The 22,436-nt window shown below is 36.1% G+C and overlaps 2 protein-coding genes across 2 annotated transcripts in view; both read right to left on the reverse strand.

The window, feature by feature from the left end:
• limd1a (LIM domains containing 1a) overlaps positions 1-12,734 on the reverse strand; it is a 37,988-nt gene extending 25,254 nt beyond the window's left edge. The window contains exons 1-3 of the mRNA XM_016290391.1: positions 12,724-12,734; positions 12,465-12,652; positions 3,691-3,792 (exon numbers count right to left, since the gene is read on the reverse strand). Of these exons, the coding sequence (XP_016145877.1) occupies positions 3,691-3,792; positions 12,465-12,652; positions 12,724-12,734 (301 nt within the window). The remainder of the gene's footprint in view (positions 1-3,690; positions 3,793-12,464; positions 12,653-12,723) is intronic.
• A 6,978-nt stretch (positions 12,735-19,712) lies between these two features.
• The window catches only part of LOC107598928 (probable leucine--tRNA ligase, mitochondrial), an 18,209-nt gene continuing 15,485 nt past the window's right edge, over positions 19,713-22,436 (reverse strand). The window contains exon 9 of the mRNA XM_016290371.1: positions 19,713-20,259. Coding sequence (XP_016145857.1) covers positions 20,080-20,259 — 180 coding nt within the window. The 3' untranslated portion in view covers positions 19,713-20,079. The remainder of the gene's footprint in view (positions 20,260-22,436) is intronic.

A 22,436-nucleotide genomic window follows, 5' to 3' on the forward strand; every position in this document is an offset into this window, starting at 1 on the left:
TCCCAGTGCGTTGTGATTGGCGAACAGCTTAGATGGTGTTTCAGTACTGCCCCACCCCTTGCCAAAGCAGCAAGTTCTGTCTGCTCCGGTTTAGTTAAGGATGGCGTCAATATTGCCATATCAATCTGAGCCGGATTCAGACCCAGAGAATATTGAACAGGAGGATCGCGCAGAACCGTTGCACGCACAAATATTGCAAGACATATTAAAGTGGTAACGTTATTGTTGTTTTTTTGGCTAAATCACATTTTAGATAGGATATCAACAACCGCTTAAAAATAACTGCATTTACTATGTACAGATAAGTGCATATGTATTATTTTTATTGTTATTTAATTCTAACATTATAACATGAATTGCAGTGAAACTGTTATACAGTTGAATTTATTTGTACCGTAGTCCAGTGTTTCCCAGGCGGGCAGCATATATATGCAAACTCCTTCTCTGGAAGCAGGAGGCGCTGGTTGAGTGGTAGAGATCAAGGCTTCCCCGATAACAGCTGTACACAAAGCAGCGCTCCGCTCACAAAAACACTGCTTTATCAGACATTACATGCAAGATTAACTGAAAATGACATCCAATATTCTGAAGACAGTCGGTTTCCTTCAGAAATACAGTGATATAAAAACACCCGCGCTCAATGTATGGGAAACACTGTAGTCTCATAATTGAAGTGTAAATTCTGCAGATTACATCACTGTACAGTATTGTACTGTCAGCAATTTATTATAAAAAAGTTTTCACAATTGTTACATACATAATTATTCAGGTGCATGTGTAATAACTTGTGAAAACTTCAGGCTACAGTAGCATTTCTTCTTCGTCGTCTCGTCTGATGCACTCAACCAAGCGTTCTAACCACGAGCTCGCCCCTCCCCAACCCCCAACCATTCGGATTTCCGTAGGCCGGTATTATTTGAATGATATTCTAATGGGCCGCTTTATATCACATCACAAAACCCGGAAAACAAACGCTGTAGTCCAAACGAGCCGTTCGTTGTAGTTCTTGAAAAGGGATTTTTAAAAAAATGAAATATCTCCCTTTGGAGTGGACTTTGAGATTTGTAAGTTTGAAGATCTTTTTTATGCTCAAACATACACGCTACACACTGACTAAAATTCAAAAAGGGAAAAAGCATAATTGGACCCCTTTAAAGGCACAGACATTTGTAGGGCTCTATGATTTCTAACATGGACCGAATCGCAGAATTTAGTCATAAAAATGAAATGTATTTAATAAAAAAAAAACTACCATCATATACACACACACAGGAACATGAGAAAAGGTCTTTACGGCAACCTGTCAAAATAAACGTTTGAGTCAACTTGAAGAAATTGTGAATACAGAATAATAGCATAACGTAAAACATAACATTGTTAAAGTTTCATTGATCTCAAATGATTAGACATGTTTTTGATTATTAAAATTTAATTAACACATTAAAATGGAATCCATAGTAAAAAAAAAAAAAAAAAAGGAAACACAGAATTTGAGAAAATACAACAGATTTTGGGGAACAAAATTAAGTTGTTGTTAAACTGTATAAAGTTTCATGATTTCAATTACTGTATGGACCCGAATATAAGATCGAGAGTAAAAACAAAAGAAGCAGAAAAGCTTACAGCTGCATGAGTCGTGACTGTCACGTTAGCCTGATGGGACCAAACTCTCTTTGTGATTTTAAAACGTAAGACAGTACCCAGATTTGAAGACTACAGTAAGATTTAACTTCTACTGTTAATAAGATTTTGGTAGGCTACTATTAGATGGATAGCCTAAATCTCCTAATTCAGATGGGCTACCTGTTTTTTTGTTTTTAAATGGTATATCAAAAAGTGTATATTTTTTAAATGTGATTGTTGGTACAGTTTACCAGTTTTTACCATACTTTCAAAACAAAAATTAAAATAGGAAAAACATGCAATATGAAAATAATTGAAGACAAAATGTGTTTTACTGAGAAAAAACAAGATTTGGTTTTTAAAAAGCCTTTTTCCAAAAAGTACATCTGGAAAAAGAGGGGTCGTCTTATATTCGGGCCAATACGGTAATTAGACATGCTTTTTGACTACTAAATGTAATTTGAACAATATAATAGAACCCATTATAATAATAATAATTATAATATTTAAAACTGAAAAAACAGAACTTAGAAAAAAAAATGAATTTGGTAAAAAATTAAACATTTTATAGAGTCCTACAGCTGAAGCGAAATCCTTTTTCGTTACTGTGTTGGTATGTATGTACAGAGGGACTGTGCACTTGCAATGCATTGGCCAAACATTCGTGTCTTCATTTACATACTGCACTCTGACCCAGGAGATCAAACACCTGTTTCTCTCGTTCCCTCTCTGGCTCCAGCTGACCAAACACATCAGACATTCCTCCATCTGCTCATCGGACCCGTCAGCCCACCTCACTCGCACGCTCCCCGCATTCCTCTCCAGCGGGCAACCGCTCTCTCCTGCACAACTATGCGCTGTGCATTCTCACTATCTTTAGTCTCGTAATCCGTGTAAACATGTGGAGGTACACACGTACACGTTTACTGCGCTCATAACAAGACTCTGGACACACACAGAGAACTAAAGAGCCGTTGCGGAGAGCGACGCTGTGGGTCAGAGGCAGTCATGCAGAGGAGAAGCTCAGGAATGCTCATTTTCCTTCAAATAGTTGCCAGTCCCAGGGGCCAGAGCGGAGCTAAATAAAGAGTGAGGCAACAAGACTGGATGAATGCATGGAATGAAGGTTTATCTGAACTTCACCGCAGTGCATGGGCTCTGTTTAGTTTAGTTCAGTCAGACCCAGTGCTGTTTCCTGTCAGCCTATATGCTCTGAACACACACATATATGCCCGAAGCACAAGCTAAATCATTTACAAAACACAGACAAACTGAGATGAAGTCTGACATCCAACACAGACCAGACCTACAGCTTCAAATTTGACCGTCAAACATAAATCTGTGCACACACATATTAGCAACAAACAGGGACAAACGATTCCATTATAACAGCTGCAACAAAAAGTATAAATACAAATATAAATCAGTTACTTTAAATTGTAATAATATTTCACAATATTACTGTTTTACTGTATTTTTGATCAAATAAATGCAGCCCTGGTGAGCAGAAGAGACTTCTTTTAAAAGCATTAAAAAAATCTTTTTTTTTTTTTCATGACACCGTGAACAGCACAAACCACATTGAATCTTATCTTTACGATTCTGATTTGGGCCACTTCCATATGTGGTCCTAAATCCGATTCAGGTCAGATGATTTGCAATGCGACCGCAATCTGAACGGTCATATCGGAATTCATGCGACATTTACATCACACAAGATGGACATTCGTCATAATTCTGCACTGACAGGAGTCACTCCAAAGATTTTATATGCTGGTATGATCACTCAGTGAATATGACAGACAGTTGTGGATGTAGTCAGTGGAGAGACGCAGAGGTGTTGAACTTATAACTATAGCAGTGACAAGCTAAATTTATGGGGTCCTATCGTAAATATTTAAAAACTTTGCTCTGTGTCCTCTTATCTTTGCTCACGAATTAGCTGACTTCGGCGGCACATCAGCTTATAAATGAATGTGTAAACGATTACTTCAGCAGCCCCCGTGTTTACTTTCGTATGACAGCGAGCTTATATCTTGAGTGAGTTTGTATGACACACACACTTACTGCAAGCGCTGCAGGTGAAGCAGCTGTCATGGTACAGGCTGCCCATGGCCTGACACGCCTGACTCGCTCCATACACAGCCTTGTTGCACTTCACACAGCTGCCTGCAAAAGAGCAAAAAAACAAACCAGGTCACACTTTCAATTTCATTCTATATGGGTAAGAATAACTTAATGAAAGAGTGTGTAAGAGGGAAGGCAATGCTGAAGAGGCGTCTGAGCGTCAGTGCAGAGGTCAGCTGTGTTGTGACACTAACCACAATAATGTTTGTTCTGACTGGACAGTCAGTGTGAAGCATTGGATATTGATATTGGAGATATTGGGAGTTATGTAATTACAAATAGAGGTATTGGAATTACGTTAAACTAAAATTTTATTATTTCTTATCTAGACCACAGCTCTGCACATTTGATTAATTCTTTCAAACAAGCTTCATGAGGCGCATCCCGGGATCAGGGTTACCAAGTCTGCGAAACAAAACTAGCCCAATGGCCAATCAAAAATAATCCAAGACTAGCCAAATCCCAAATGCCACTCTCATACCTAAAATACATATTTACGGCCACTGATAATTTAACTTAATTGTAATAATGCAATTGATATTAAAATCATACAAAGTTGTAAGTACATTAGATTTAAAAAAATGTTAACTACTTGACAAGTCAGTAATTTGTCTAGCTTGGTTCCCTTTATTTTTATTTTTTAACTTCTCAACTAGAAAACTGGTGCAACTCCTAGTTAAAGCATGATAAACCACAGTGAAATACACGGAGTAGCATTTACTTTCAAACTATTCCCACTCAAAAATGATTAGTATATTTCACAAATAAATATAATGAAACGTCAATCAACAAAATGAATTAAACATGAAATTTTAAAGGCTGAAATTTTCTTGTAAAATTTATTTCAACAATCTTGCATTATTTGCAACTTCGAAAAATGTTTTACAAAAAAGTTTGTAGTATGTTTAAAGGGGTCATATGACGTTGTTAAAAAGAACATTATTTTGTGTATTTGGTGTAATGCAAAAAAATATTTTTACAAAGCTCATCGGTCTGAAAAGCACAGTGTGCTCTGATTGGCCAGCTATCCGGTGCATTGTGATTGACTGAATACCTCAAGCATGCGACATATTTGGAAGAACACAGCGTCTCCACGGCAGCGGCGGCAACAATACTACAGTGAGAATAAAAGTTATGCCTCCTTTCTTTATGCAATTCGTCTAGCACAGTGACGTAGATTTGTGGGGGCATGTTTGAATGAGGCGTTTTAGGAAGGAATATCTTTTAGAAAGAATATCTCTTTGGGTTAGAGACTTTAATCTTTGTGACTTTACAGATCTTATACAGTGGGGCAAAAAAGTATTTAGTCAGCCACCAATTATGTATACAGATCTTACATAGATACATACACACACACACACACACACACAAACGGTATGGTATGGTATGGTAAACAAGCAGACCCTATGACCTTAAGAGAACATTACATTAAGATGAGCTTAAGATAACTGCACAGCTGAAGTGAAATCACAAGACTGTCTGTTAGGAAGGTGAGCTGAGAGCACAAGAGGCTCTTTGTCCATCTCTGTTGGTTCAGGCTGGTCTACGTGGCATACGCAAGGGAGCTGAGATAACAGCATTAAACAGACAGAGGTCTGCTCTTAGCCAGTGCTGGCCCCACACAAAAGAGCCTCTGTTTCATCTGGTATTCAGCAAACATCATGCTAACAAGTTCTGCCCACTCAGCAAAGCCTGATCCAAACGCGCCAAGCACAGTCAGGCTTTCTACACAAACACAATCAGACCCACATCTGCTTTACAAAAAGTGTTTGAAGCGATTCATTTAAACACCATGTTGTAGCACTTTTAAACTGAGTCTGGATTCAAAACAATTTAACATTTAAAAATATTTTTGTATGTAAGAATTAATTAGGGTCAGAATTAGGCCTAGGCATCGATATTTATCGACGGTACACCTTCTTCGATTATGATAGAAAAAGTTTTCGATATAGCGCACGATATAGGCACGTGCTATGAGTGATGCAGACAGCACACACAAACACATGCTGAATTGAGTGCTGTGCCTGCCTGTGATGAGGAGATTGTGAATAAAGAATGAATATTAGTCGAATTTAAAATAAACTTTTGCATTTGAATGTTAGGTGTGCGTAAGGGAGCGTCATCAGTGGTGTACGAGATGCGGTGGTGATGATGATGATGTAAGTGACGTTGTAGTTTAATGTTTTGTTAGTCTAGTCCACGAGACGTGCCACTGCCGCGGTATTCATTCAAAATATTCGAGAAATATAGAAGCTCAATGCGGGGAAGATCTTGATTAGGTTAAACCCGAAGCCAAGCCATTCACACAAAACGCATATTCAGCGCATTTTTAGACAGACAAATATGACTGCTGCACTCGCGTTTCACACAAGAGATGTATAGAAAGCCATGCAAAGTTAAAACAGTTTAAACTTTTAGAAAGCACGTCACGAATTTGTGGAGGTTTATTCCTTTTCACTGCATCTCATATGTTTTTTAATGCAATCTGAGCGAATGACGCTTCGGCTCTTTGGATTATGCAATGCATAAATACATGATGCTGTTTTGTTCATAATGGTTTATGCAATTTACGAAATTATATTTGATTTTTAATTAGAGTTAATTTAGACAATGCACATGTTTTTATAGACAGTTTCCTTGCGTTGACAATTTAAATGCGCTGCTTTATTTTGCTCAAAAATAATAATAAATAATAATAATAAAGACAAAAGTTTCCTTAAAACCTATTTAATCAGCATATTAAACATTAGAAATTAGACATTTTTTATTTTTATTTTGTGTTTGATTGTTAAAACAAAAATATTTGTTGTTTGTCTCAATAAATTGAGTAATTTAAAAATACAGTGGTTAAAAAAAAAAAATTCTATTGCTCTTTGTTTATAAATCTAAATAATGTAGATTTACGTTGTGGTTATGCTCTAAGATGGCGTAAGCAACATTTTCAAATAAATAAAGTGCATTTCCGATTACATTCGGCACTAGGCACTGAAGTAAATCATACTCGGGAGCACTATTCACAGCAGAAAATAGGTTGTGTTTACTCAGCATTAGAATACAGATGTAAGTCCCACAGTTGTGTTTATACAGCATTTAGTTTTTTACAAGCATGAAAACTGCAGAACAGAACAGAACAGATATCTTAAAATTTTCAGGAGTGAGGACTCACAACCAGGTGTGCGTTTCCCAAAAGCAACTAAGTTCACAAGTTCCGTCGTTACCAATAGAGTTCAATGGAACTTACCACCATAGTTAATGAACAATGCTTTTGGGAAACGCACCACAGGGTTATTATAGTTAACTAAAACTAAACCTATATTAAAAAAAAATTGTTACTTTAAATAAAAATACATTTTAACTTAAATAACATTAAAAAAACTTTAGTTTAACTCAATGTACTGACAAAACAACAAAAAAATACATTAAATAAAAATGATACAGACGTATTTAAAGAAACATAAGTAATAAAAATGTCAAACACACAACAAAATTACTAAAACTTAAAAGGGGTCCTATTATGCTTTTTCACTTTTTCAAGTGTAGTTAGTCTGTAATGTTGCTGTTTGAGTAAAAAAAAGATCTGCAAAGTTACAAAGCTCAAAGTCCACTTCAAAAGGAGATATTTTATTTAACAGAAATCACTTCAAAAACTACAACGAACGACTCATTTGGACTACAACGCATATTTTCCGGGATTTGTGATATCACAAATATCGACGAATGGGACGAGACCTGGTTGAGCTGCACTAGAAATGGCAACGAGTGTTATCACTATGTCAGAGACACGCTAGCTTTCACAAAGCAGATGAACTTAGAGCGGTTACCATCATCCGGAGGTGCTGTAATGATGTAAAATATGTGAAAAATAATGTGTTTTTCAAACAACCTAGTATGAGAAAACGAAAAAAAAGGAAAATACAAAAAATTAATTAATTAAAAATTAATTTAAAAAAACAACACTATAATAACATAGCCACATTTAACCCAAATCTACACTGTTTGAATAAAACGTAGAAAGATAAATGCCAGAAGTTATGGTTATTGGTAAGTTAACCAAAGGATTATTCAGGGCAAATCAGAAAATAATCTATCAGGGGGGAAATGTTAGATTAATAGACTAACTAGAGAAAATTAATCAATAGATTAATCAATTAAAAAAAGGTTAGTTGCAGCCTTAGAATTGATAGAAGCTTATTTGACTAAATATGAGCCGCTGCAGATTTTCCAAACGGTTACCGACAGATCAAAATGATTTTCTGTGGTAATCGAGCATGTTCCAGATGCTGTCAATAGCGGTGAACTGAAACAAATCATGGACAAATCACGTGGGAGTGAATTTCTAACAAGCATCCCTCTCTGTTAAATTAACACATTATCACAGATGACACATGCAGGGAAATGTGCTCACATTCACACTGGACTGTTTCAAACTTATCTCAGATAACATACATCTTGCACACAGATCTACATCGACTCAAAATAACCATTACCAGTAAATGTAGCCCCTTGAGAGCTGGCATGACCAGTCAGTAGATTCTCATCAGCACCAGTGCTACTTATTTACAGCATCTAAAATAAAAGACTAAATCTGTTTTTGCTATTTATCAGCCCACGTGTGCTTATTAATACATTCATGTGAGTACAGCCAGGGCACTAAATTTACACCTACCAAATGCCAGACAAGTACAAATTAGCTTTGGCAAATAGGTAAAACACTTTCTTGCCACCTGTCCCGTACTTTATCAGAAACAGACACATAATGCATAGTTAAACTGAACTGGTTGCGGCACACCAACTGTCACAACTATGCAAGGAGAAAACAGAAATAATAATCCTGTGATAGAGGGGAAAAACAAATTATGCAAAATACAGTTATATTATTAGTACATTTATTAAATGAATAAATAACTCCATATTTAGTTTAATAATCGGAAAAGAATATCCTGACCATTTAATTAATGCGCAATGATTTAAATGGTTTCTGTCTTGCATTTCAGCTCTCTAAATGATTGATGTCATTTCTAAAATGTGGAAATTAGCAGAAATAAGTTGAACATTTGGCCTCTTGTTTGACTTGTAAAATTATTGTGCAAGCCCAAATTTATATAAATGTATAGAAATATTTTACATTTGATTGCATACTATAATAACGGCCCATTTTAAAAGAACAAAACGTGATTTATTCCTTCTCCATTCACTGTAGTGAAGCAGTATTGTAATATTATTTTTGTAAACAATTTCCAGCATTTCACTAATAAAAGTGTCCGCATTTAACATGCATTCACATTAACGCAAAGTGCAACAGGGAAGGGACTGATCCCTTCTTGTAAGCTCAGAGATGTGCATTCATACAGCAATTAAATTATCATATGGATTTGGCCTCGGTCAAAAATGTCCAAATAGGGCTTAAGAAATTATAGCAGGTACATTTTCCCAGTTCACCCGCCATTGAGATGTAGGCCAAACGGTTAATTCTGGACCCAGCGTACAGCCATTCAAGAGAGCAGGACATGAACTCGAGAGCTAAGGGACAGGAAGCCAAGAATCCTAGACGACAATTAAGATAAAGCCATCTAGTCAACAGGCAGATTAAGGAATCCATCATCAAAAGAGCGCAGGGCACAAAGCATGAATGTCTGCTGTTGGTATGTCTGTGTGCACAAGGCGGGACTCCCTCCCTCCCTCCAACCCAGACTCACATCTCACCCACTTTCTCTTCCAAAATAAAACACAGCAGCAGGGAGAGGCCAAGCATAACCGACTCCAGACAGGGGGGACGCCAACCATTTGGATGTCAGCAGAGGCAAAACCGCCATTAGGCTTCACTAAAGAATCTTGTAATTTATTATCGTCTCTTTGTCCTCGTTTAGCTACTTTGTAAAATGCAGACATTCCTTAACATCCCGGCGGTGCAGCAGCTGTCAGACTGAGACTATAAACACCAGCATGGCTTACTCTGCCATTTACTGCCAACTCAGCATCCAGAACGCATCAACAGGACACAGGTGGATGTCGAAACATCCTTCAGTGCCTAAACTTGGTCTTCCCTGATGAATGTAAACAGACTAGTTTGGTCATCAATGAGCTTTTCAATAGCACATAAATTAGGGGTAATCCACAGCTAGTTATGTACTGCACAATTTTAATGCACGACATGGTGGTAAATAACCACCAGACGTGCAGCAGTCTAGTATAAAGTCAAAAATTATATTATTTAGGGATTATTTTTTAATCACGCTGTATTATTAATATGGATTTGATTAATAATTTCATACGTTTTTAATAAATGTAAATAAGTTTGTTTTAAACAAACAAAAACAAAGCATTTTATGACTTGGCAAAAAAATTGTTTACAGTAGTTAGAAGAAAGATGTCAAACTTGCCATCACTCTGCTGTTGTATTAGAAACACTCAACTAGTGTTCTGAAATTTAATGCCAAAGTATAGCCTTAGAAGTGTGCATTGGATTTTTTTATATATAAAAAAACAAACAAAAAAAACACACATACATATATATATATATATATATATATATATATGATAACATATATTTGCTAGATTTACAATGTTAATAAGTGTGGAAACGTCATCACAATTTGTGAATAGGGTCCTTTGGCGGTATTTACACAACTCCCATTAATATAAGCAGAATATATACTGTAAAATCGCAATGAAAGTTTATGTTTACATACTATATGTTTGTTTATGATGTATATTTATTATGTATATATAAATTAGGGGTGGAACAGTTCGCAGAAAAAAAAAAAATCGAACCGTACGGTTCTCCACACACGGTTCGGCACGCACTAGGACCGCGGTTCAACTTAAATCTGACAACGCATCTGTAATATGGTTTGCTATAAATAACACGTAAAACAAACAGGGTTCGGCTAATGTATGTTTCTGTTGATGGATGCGCATTCTGGCTTCCTAATACATTACAATAACAGCGATGAAAAAAAAAAAAAAAGTGGACAAACCATTCACTCTTGTTCAATGCGAATGCCGTATGCTGGAATATGAGCAGTCATTTATTCCATCATCACCCGGGTGCTGATAGCACGCACACACAGGTGAGACCTGAACAGCACACGTTGATATCTGTTTAAACTAAACTCATTTAAGCTTAGCCAGTTTAAACATTTAAGAGCCAGAGGACGTGAGCTCGCGTGCGCAGTGAGAAGATTTGTGCGTGAGCTCATGTTGATGGATGCGCATTCTGGCTTCCTAATAAATTAAAAAAACAGCGATGAAAAAAAAAAAAAAAAGTGGACAAACCATTCACTCTTGTTCAATGCGAATGCCGTATGCTGGAATATGAGCAGTCATTTATTCCATCATCACCCGGGTGCTGATAGCACGCACACACAGGTGAGACCTGAACAGCACACGTTGATATCTGTTTAAACTAAACTCATTTAAGCTTAGCCAGTTTAAACATTTAAGAGCCAGAGGACGTGAGCTCGCGTGCGCAGTGAGAAGATTTGTGCGTGAGCTCATCTGGAGCGCAAGCCCGCGCCTCAGAACGAGCGCAAATATTAAGCTCTCTCTGAAGTATTGTGTTTAAATGGACAAATTCACACAAAAATTGTGTCAAAATGCCCATCTTGGTAAGTATCCTATAGCGGACATAGCCGGCTGAACGTACTGGATCAGTGCATTCTCTTAAAGTGACAGCACTTTCTTAATATTAATCAAACAGCAACAACAAAGAAATCACTCACTGCTCTTGATTGAATAGCTTTTGTAACTTTAATAAAGATTCATCTTTAATTTATACGGTCAAATATGCAATGTTGTTTTACATTTCATTACTTTATTCAATTTCTTTTCCTAAAACTGTTAGACTTACCTAAAAAAAACCCTGAAAATCATTGTTTATTTTATTTGTATCTTTACTCTATTGTATTTATTTGTGCTGTTGCTTGTAGTTAGATAGATTATTCTTATTTTCTTTTATTTGACAGTATAGTTTTTGCCTAAACATAGCACATACCGAACCGTACCGAAACCGCAACTCTAAAACCGTGATACAAACCGAACCGTGAGTAAGTTGAACCGTTCCACCCCTGATAAGCGGTTAAGTTTAAGGTGTGAAGAAAAAAAAAAAAACTTTGAGGACAAAAAACTGTGAAAATTGACCAACATAAAACTATAAAACACTGACTGAAATTCACTCTTTTTGCATCATGGTAAAGGGATAGTTCACACAAAAAAGACAATTCTGTCATGATTTAATCACGCTCACGTCATTCCAAACCTCAGCGGGCACCATGCAACAGGGAGGAAACTTTCCTTAGTATGAGAAATATCCATTAGCTTGAACATACTCCCACAGATCACGGTCTAGCTCAATAAAAAAAAAGAAGAGGTAACAGCAAAGTCTGCCTTTGATAACTGAAATGTAAAAAAAATAAAAGAAATTAACAACAGATTAGAAAAAAAATCAGGTCCAGGAATAGCTTCTGGAAAGGAAAAAGCCTGGAAAAGCACTGGTAACAGGGATCTAGGCTACATCGTTATTTCACACACTCACATACAATTGAATGTACGGCTCATTGTGGCAAGAACCACACAGACACACACACACATATAGAGTGAAGGTCAAGTGGAAACAGGCAGAGGGTTTTTCAATCAGCAAGCTGCTAAACACAATTGCAGATGTGAAAAAGATAAATATAAAAACACAAAACTGGCAGTGATCACGTTGTGCTTACCAAAGTACTCAGCCTTTGGCTGGGCGTCCATCTCCTTTTCCAGGCGTTCAGTTAGAGCTTCTAATTTTATTTCAGCCGCAGTCGGCCCCTGATCTGTCTGTACATGGAGGGTCTGGCATGGCAGCTTGAGCGCCCGAGAAGGGCTGGAAGACTCATCATGGGGCGACTCAACAGAAAAAAAAAAAAAACTTTATAAAGAGGACAAAAAACTGTGAAAATTGACCAACATAAAACTATAAAGACACTGACTGAAATTCACTCTTTTTGCATCATGGTAAAGGGATAGTTCACACAAAAAAGACAATTCTGTCATGATTTAATCACGCTCACGTCATTCCAAACCTCAGCGGGCACCATGCAACAGGGAGGAAACTTTCCTTAGTGTGAGAAATATCCATTAGCTTGAACATACTCCCACAGATCACGGTCTAGCTCAATAAAAAAAAAGAAGAGGTAACAGCAAAGTCTGCCTTTGATAACTGAAATGTAATGAAATAAAAGAAATTAACAACAGATTAGAAAAAAATCAGGTCCAGGAATAGCTTCTGGAAAGGAAAAAGCCTGGAAAAGCACTGGTAACAGGGATCTAGGCTACATCGTTATTTCACACGCTCACATACAATTGAATGTACGGCTCATTGTGGCAAGAACCCCACAGACACACACACATATAGAGTGAAGGTCAAGTGGAAACAGGCAGAGGGTTTTTCAATCAGCAAGCTGCTAAACACAATTGCAGATGTGAAAAAGATAAATATAAAAACATGATTAAAGTAGTCTACACTGAAGATAATTTGCTCACCACAAGACGTGGAAATAATCCAGCATTTCATTTGATATATTATAGTGAATTTTACATCTAACGGTTAATTTGAGATGGTTACTTGGGGAGTCAACTTGGTCTGTTGAACTGGAGCAAAACTCCAGTGTTATCATAAAAAAAAACGAGCCTGATTCAGCCTGGGCTATGAATGAATGGATATATAACAAAAATGCATAGGCTATATGAAAGGTTTTCATTTAATTAGTGAATTTACTGTTTAGTCCCTAAAATTAATGTTTCATAATTTTTCAATGCTTCAAAAATGGCAAAAAGCACCATAAAAGTCAACCCGATCTCATGGAAGTGCGTATAAATAGCACGCCAAATAAAAATTAAAACTCGTGGTATTGATACGCAAAAATGGACTTTGGCGTGCATATGCTACGCGATGGGTAGGATTAGGGTTGTGGGGTAGATGCGTATCATATGCACGCCAACACGATATTGTTTTCTTTTGTATTTAGAGAAAATTTTATGGTAGTAATTGATATTTATGCAATAATTATGATACATTTTTCCCATTGAAAATATTACATTTTTTTAAATATATTTTTTACAATTAGTTTTCAATTAATGCAGTATTTCAGATTAAAAGAGAGACTAGATTTGTAAAGGGAGATAGCACATCCTGGTGAGAGCAAAAAAGAAAAAGAAAAACCTGTAACCACTAGATTCCTGTATAGGACTCTATAGAGAGGCTTGTGAATTCCCTAGTTGTTTTTATACATCATTGTTTACTTTTATTAGGTTGTGGATTTAAATGAATATTAAGGCATTCTCAAAGACTACTTTTTGTCAAGGTTTATATTTTTTGTTGTGTTAAATGTTGATTTGAAGTGTAGGTTTTTGCATTATTATTACTACATTTAAACCTGAACACAGAAAGCTTTTTTTTTTTACACAAAACATTAAAATTCTATAAAAATGTAACAAAAATTAACAGGAATGCTTTATCAGAGCTTAATCCTTCTGGGTCTGATCTGATTTTAACCTCTTAGTTCAGTCTTCTGACTCATTTTGGCTATATGGTTATAGCCATACCAATTCATTTGAGTATGTATAATTCTGTATGTGTGTGTATGTGAGTGTGTGTAAGTAAGTGTGTGTGAGTGAGTGGATGTATCTGTTTTACACTCTTGATGTTTTAGAGCGTAACCCCTTCCTACACTTTTTTTACTGCATTGTAGTTTAATTATTGATTTTATTTTACATAGTTGCAGTGTTAAAGTCACACCAGTTCATAGGTGTGTGTGTGCGTATGTGAGTTGGTATGTTGATTTTGCACTCTAGATGTTTTAGAGTTTCACCCCTTCATTGCTGTGCAATTTTTGCATTGTGGGGGGTTTGTAGATTGTACACACAAAAATGTTCTGTATTTTCTTGTATTCCCCCCCCCCCCCATTTCCCATTCATTAACTACGGTCTGTCTTTTTTGACCGAAGACCATGTGTGACTATTTTTTTTTTTACGACCACTTAGCTTCTTCTAATCATGCCCTCAAATTTTTTTTCTGTTCACATACCAAGTGCCACAAAAGTCACCAAGTTTCGTACCATTCTGGTGAAGCTACGATTTAAAAAAATTCAAAATGTAAAATTCTCCGGTCAGAAGTGACCGAAGACCGCACAAGGTTAAAACTACTTCTTCATTTTATGACTTTTCATTAACTGCTGTGACAGTGATTTTTAGTCAGTTTACCTTCATGTTTACACAAGTGTTGTTCGTCACATATGAACGTGTTTCAATTTTTCACACCTCTCTTCACTTTGAGACTTGTTTTATCAACGCAGCTTTTTAAAAAAAAAGTTTTTTCTTGAACAGTGTTCTCTTGCTATCTTTCTTGAAACAAAATTCCAATTGGTCAGATATTTTGTATCTGCAACAACATTCAGACATTCGTAAGTGTCACCAAATGTGTCCAAATACTTTTTGGGGCCACTGTAGAGCTGCTGACAGTGGTTATGCATTATTGTAGACCAGAATTGACAAACAGTTGGCTCTAACCGTCTGAGAGCTGTTATGGTGTGAGTATAAATTTGAGTGAAAAGTTGATTTTAAAAATCTATGTGAAGTTTAGAATTTCCTGATTATCATGTTTTCCATCATGCAAAACATATTTTGTGCTTCAATCAAAGCAAAAAAATCTGAAAATTTGCATGATCAGTTATAATACTTTATTATTTAATAACATACAAATACTGCAGAATGTTAAATATTTTACATATTTGACATAAAAGTATGTGCTTAAAGGTGTTATTTATAAGTTTAATTTAGTTTTTGAATCCCTGATTGTCAATAGTACATGTTCTTAGGACTCCTTCACTTTGGGTGATTTTGGTTTGCCTGTTTTATCGCTTGCCAAGTAATAATCAATCATCTGGTTCTTTAGAAAAATAATAACACACCTCCCTTTAACAAGTCACACGATTTGAAGAAACTGTACGAAGAGTTGTGCCAAAGTTGAATACTTAGGTATAAGGATTTGTTCAGATTCTTGGTAACCAAACGTTTTGGTTACAACTGACTTCCATTGTGAGACGTTTCTCTAAATATCTTGTTTCATATTTCCACAGAACAAAGAAAGTCTTACAGGTTTGGAATGACATGAGGGTGAGTAAATGACAGCATTTTCATTTTTGGGTGAACTATCTCTTTAACCTTAAGTATTCAGATAGTAATAGTGCTGCTTGCTTTAGCAAACACAACTAATAAATGAAACTAGATCACTAATGTGAATGCAGTAACACAATACGAAAAGACACAACACACAGGAAATGAATACTCTAAAAATATCAAGTCATCTGGGACAAAAAAAAAATCCCTTCCTCTTTTTAAAGACTTCTGGGAAATTATTCTACAATGTTTTATTAGTGAGTCACTTATATAAGGTCATAAGGGACAGCAGAGGGGATCGATTTCAGGCTGAATTATGTGTGGTTACTGAGTAACAGGGCAAAAAATGTTTCCAAACAGAGGTACTGTCAGCGACTGTCCCAGGACGTCAATACCCTAAAGGCATAACACTTCATTTGTCATGAAAGGCTTCCTTTATGCCCATTCTCAACTTATTGTTCACTCAAGTACTGAGAAACATACTCTCTGATGCATTTGGAGAAGGTCAGACACTCAACACATAAAGCAACACAGTCCAACTCCATTCAGCGAGGCGCTAACTCGAGCGCGGTGTCGGTGTGCGTTGTGTCATTGGGTTGGGCTGCAGACTGAGAAAATGGGGCCAAATTACTCCGGTGTTGAAATGTGATGACTCAAGTCTCTCCGTTCTCATTTCCAAAGGGAATGATGGGCATTCCTAAAGCTGTCTAACAGTAATCCTTTAAAAGAGGGATCTATTCGTTACCTTCAGATAATTGTTCTATGGTTTCACTAAAAATGAAAATATGGTTTCAGATGTCAGGCTCATTAACTTAAAATTAAAAGGATAGTTCACCCAAAATGTATGATTCCATTTTATTGCTATAGATTATTTTGAACATACATTTTTGATCATATCTATTATGTATGGAAACCCATTTCTGCCACTGAATAAAAAATAAAACAAGGTAATTGTGATCTTTTTACCTCACAATTCTTACTTTTTTTTTCACTAAAAATGGAAATATGGTTTCAGATGTCAGGCTCATTAACTTAAAATTAAAAGGATAGTTCACCCAAAATGTATGATTCCATTTTATTGCTATAGATTATTTTGAACATGCATTTTTGATCATATCTATTATGTATGGAAACCCATTTCTGCCACTGAATAAAAAATAAAACAAGGTAATTGTGATCTTTTTACCTCACAATTCTTACTTTTTTTTTTCTCAGAATTGCGAGTTCATATCTTGCAATACCTTATATTTGACTTTATAACACGCAATTGCGAGTTATAAAGTAAGAATTGCGGGGGGGTTTTCTCGCAACTGCGATCTCGAAATTCTGACTTTCTTTTTTTCTCACAATTGCGAGTTCATATCTTACAATTACGACTTTTTTTCCCCAGAAATTGCGAGTTATAAAGTAAAAACTGCGAGTTATAAAGTCAGAATAGCGAGATATAAACTCGCAATTATGACCTTTTTTCTCTCCGAATTGCGAATTTAGCTATATCACGCAATTCTGACTTTCTTTTTTTCTCAAAATTGTGTGTTCGTATCTCACAATTATGACTTTTTTTCTCAGAATTGCGATTTATAAAGTATATAAACTCCCAATTCCGAGAAAAAAAGAAAGTCAGAATTGCGTGACTTTATAACTCAGAGTTTTGACTTTATAACTCGCTATTGCGTGTCACACAATTCTGAAAAGTCACAATTCTGAAAAGTCACAATTCTGAAAAGTCAGAATTCTGAAAAGTCACAATTCTGAAAAGTCACAATTGTGAGATAAAAAGTCGCAATTACCTTGTTTTATTTTTTAGTTAGTGGCGGAAACGGGCTTCCATAATTATGCCTATTGTGTACACTTAAAAAAAACGGATTAGGCCTACTTTGAAACTCTTTTCACTCAGAAATTGCTAGAAAATAATACTTACAAATACTTAGAAACATCAAGAAAATTTTTTTAAGTAGAAAGACTGAAATGGCATTTTCTTTGGAAACATACTCTTATAATCTTTCTTTTATGTAGAGAAAAATAATTTTTACAGTGTACTTATATTATTTATCTAGTATTACTATGAAAAAATTAAAATTCTGTTATCATTTATTTACTCACACCTGTTTTTGTTACCAGTTTTGGTCACCATTGACCATCATACAGACAAAAAACACTAAGACTTTTAAACAAATTCAGATCTGCCTCCATCCAATCAACAACCGATGCACAGAATTTTTTTTTGTTGATAAACCGCTTCAGTCACATGCAAGTCGCAATTTGGGCAAAAAAAATCTGACCCGACTTCAGTTAGCGACTTTAATGTGCATTATATGAAATGGCTTGAAAAACACTATTTATGATGCCATTTTATTTCTGCTTTGCATTTGCATTTATTCATTTAGCAGATGCTTTTATCCAAAGATCCACTCCAAACTTTACTTGCTTGTTTATTATCAAAGCATAAACTGGTAAAAGCGCATTGATGCATAGAAATGTGTATATGTGTAAATAAGTATGTTGGAAGTCATTCTTATTGGTTCATACATAGATGCACAGAGTTGCAACAGAGTCAACAATTTCTCAAATTTTGTTTTAGTGTAAATTGTTATTGTTTTCTACCTCACCCTAAAAAAAAATTCTCAGTGTACTTGTGATGCAGCGTCCCCACTGAAATCATTTGCTTGACAGTGTTTGACATTGTGTGATCTTCAGTGTGTACGTGCTCTCCCTTACCAAAAAGTAGTATACTTCAAGTTTATTTTATTAAGTATACTTTATGTAGCAAGTATACAAATATCAGTGTACGAGTAGTATACTTGTAAGTGTACTATTTCAATACTCCTTGGGACTAAATTGGCCCACTTTCTAGTATATAAAAGTATACTTTTAAGTATGCTTTAAGTATAACAGTAGTAAACTAAGTACACAACTAGTTTACAACAATATTTTTTAGCTTGTACTGCAGCTATACTAAAAGTGAACTACTTTTACTTTTTCTAGAATGAAATACTTGTAGTAGCATTTTTAGTACACTTTGAAGTATAGTCTTAGTAAACTACTAGTTTAGTAGTTTTATACTGCAAGTATACTCATAAGCTTTCTTTAAGTGAACTTTACATTCATACTTTAAGTATACTACTATGTCCCTATTTAGGTATTAATTTGTATATATTTTGTTACATGAATATCTGAACATACAAAACATCAAAAGAACAGGGTATCTGCTTGTAAACAAAAACATTTTATTCTAGCTTCATGCATTCTTTTTTTAAACACTTGAATGTGGGTAAGTTTCATAATTAAAAAATAAAGAAATAACATTTTGAACAAAAAGCTGACAAAAGACTATGAATTGGATTCAGAATGATAATCAAAACGTAGATAGAGTCGATCAACACCCCAAAGCTTGACAGTCATTATTACCTCTTCATTGGTCGACATTACATCAACTTTACACAGTTTTGATGCTGTTTTATGTCTGATGATCGTGTTAGAATACACGTGGAAGCATCAGTTGTTTCGGTTTCTTCTTCACTTGTGTTTTTTGGAAATTCTGCACAGAAGATGTGTACTAGTGCCCCTACAGTATAACAATGAAAACACGGATTTTAGGAACACAAGTATAGCTCAAATATATTTATACTTTTTCTAAGTATAAGTCAAGTATACTTAAATGTCATTTTAAGTATATTTCTGAGAAGTACATAAAGCCCATTTCTGAGAAGTACATAAAAAGTAGACAAAGTATACTTTACTATTTTTTAGTTTAAAAGAAGTATACTATAATAGCACACTTGAATAAACTTCTTTTTCGTAAAGGGCTAACACCACAGCTAGGATGTTAAAAAACTAAAGACTCCGTACAGGACAGTGAGTCAGCTACAGTAAATGAGTGTTTGATGAGACGCTGGTTATGAGACCCAGCAGGAATCCCACTGTTGTCTGAAAGCACAGCATGACCTCCACATCTCCATTTCAGGCAGAGCAGGTCTGTCAGAGCAGAGGTGTTGTAATGTCAGGCTAAAACTGGGCGTTCAGAAATAGCTCGCTACAAAACACTAATACCGCCAGACCTGGAGTCTGAGGTGACGAGGGCTGAGAGGTGGGGCTGGGTACAAAAATGGCTCTGTGGATATCAGAGTCTTTTCACGTACGGTCCTTTCTGAAATCAGAACTCCTGTAAGGCACATCATGTCATTCGTCCCCCAGGAAGTAGATGAGGGCCGTTCTGGGCGAGAGGATGGCCTTCTTAATGACACGCTCGGAGAGCAGATGGGCACCCAGAGGGCTGTTCAGCACCAGTTCCTGAACCTTCTGTGCGTCCTGAGCCACTTCACGAGGTACAGATACACTCCCACATGCCTTATTATTGATCTGAGGACAAAAAAAGAACACTGATGACATCTGAAAGGTTAGAAACTGAAGATAATCAATTAAACAAGTGGTTTTACATTTTGTTATTTTGAACCAAAAACAGGCAAAAGTCTGACTGATGCAAAACAATGACAAACTAAATTTTGACATTTTATGGAACCTGTTTGTTCTCTAGATTCGAGTTCTTCACCATGTCTGTATTGTGGTCTCCAGATGTTTTTTTGCTTGCTTATTTTTTTATAAAAAAACATTTCCCCCCAAAATCTAGGCTCAATCTATTTTCTAAACTCTCAAGGCTTTGCAAAAGTGACACCCTGTCACTGCAACTGAAAGTTGAGAAAAGTGCTTTCAGAAATCAATATGCTTTATTCCTGCCTGGTTTAAAACTGACATTGCTCTTTCCACATCCTCAAAATGCATATTCATCAAATGCTCTGTCAGAGCTTTCTCTAGTGTGTAAGCATCTTTGCACATATAAGTTTAATACTTTATGCTGGAGGACAAAATATGGGTAAAATTGTTTTCCTCTTGATCAGCAATAGTTTTAGTTTTTTTAAACGGACATACTGTGTGTTAAAGTGCTTATGCCATATCCTGGGATGACTAAACAAAACCTTTAAGGGTGGATACCTTGGTTCTGCATCTGCTGTTAGCTTTGTGTGTGGGTTTGTGTGAAACTAAAGCTGATGCATCTGCTCCTCAGTGTGTCTGTGGTGAAATGAAATGCACCCAGACAGCTGGACTGCATCATGGGAGAAAATCATCCCTGTTATTATGACTCCCAAAGTAGTTCAGCCACCCGCACAAAGCAGGGGATTCCCTAAAATACTAGCAGGCTGGTGCCAGCCTGAGGCCTGGCAGAGAGCAGGCGCAGCAAAGCCTTCTGGGTTGTACTATTTCAACCGAGTATGCAGTAACATCTCCATTTGGAGATTAATTTTCTGATTTTATTAATCTTTGTAACTGTTATGGTAGCTACGTCTTTATCTCATGTTGCCAGATGTGTACTTTGTCTGTCAAAAAAAGTGGGTGAATACAAAAAACATGAAAATTTAACATTTTTCTTTTTCTTAATTTGATTTACAGTAGTTGAGCTAGTTTGACATCAACTGCATTCAGGTGAGTTTTGGTAACCAATATCTGGCAACAGTAGATTGTTGCGCATTGTTCTGCTTGGTTGAGATTTCAGAAATTGTGAAAAGAAAATTCAGACGTCGTCTGAATGCAGAACCAGCCAATGAGAACATATGTGACCCTGGAGCACAAAACCAGTCTTAAGTCTTAACCTTTCCTGAGGATGGTACTCCCCTAGTTACGCTTGGAGACTTCAACATCCACCTAGATAAACCTCAGGCTGCAGACATCCACACTCTGCTTGCCTCTTTTGATCTCAAGCGAGTGTTAACTACGGCTCACAAATCAGGCAACCAACTGGACCTTATTTACACACGACACTGCTCCACTGATCATGAGCTGGATACTCCACTACACACCTCGGATCACTTCCTCCTCACTCTTAACCTCAAATATGCATTTTTATTAATACGCAATTTAGATTTTTAGACCCCTTAACCTACCCATATAGCGAATATAAAAGGATATAAAACGCAAATGACTGAAATACGCAGGAAAATAACCATTTTAGTAACAATATAGCATTAAAATATTTTTATAGTCGCTAATTCCACTCCTACCTATAAACCTAAACATTTCTGTACAGTATAAGAAAAACATGACAGACGGATAAATGCAATTACAATCATTTATTTATTGCAAAAATGTCAAAAGCAGTAACAAAAGTAATCTAAATTACGATGCGTTGCACCCGCAGTCCTCTCTGGTGGAATACAGTAGGTTTGTGTGATCGGGCTTTGCTGCTCACGGTCACTGGACTTGCTGCTCGGGATGGAGAAGAAGATCACCGAATAAAGGCTTGGATTTTGGTCTGTTCCTCACAGTCCTATGGATTCGGACTTACAGCACACGAATAAAATTGTTTCATTTCGTAATTATGTTGCGTTTTTGGTGTATTTTATAGTTCTATTGTCAGTCACAGTATGTCGGAGAAAACGCCTTTTGTGGCCCATGACAATCAAAGTAAACATTACATGACAAGTAAAGGTTAAACGATTGCAGAAATGTTATTTATTTTAAGGTTTAAAGTGAAGTCATGTTTA

The sequence above is a fragment of the Sinocyclocheilus grahami genome, unplaced genomic scaffold (assembly GCF_001515645.1).
Source record: "Sinocyclocheilus grahami isolate Dianchi unplaced genomic scaffold, SAMN03320097.WGS_v1.1 scaffold258.1, whole genome shotgun sequence".
Classification (NCBI taxonomy): Eukaryota; Metazoa; Chordata; class Actinopteri; order Cypriniformes; family Cyprinidae; genus Sinocyclocheilus; species Sinocyclocheilus grahami.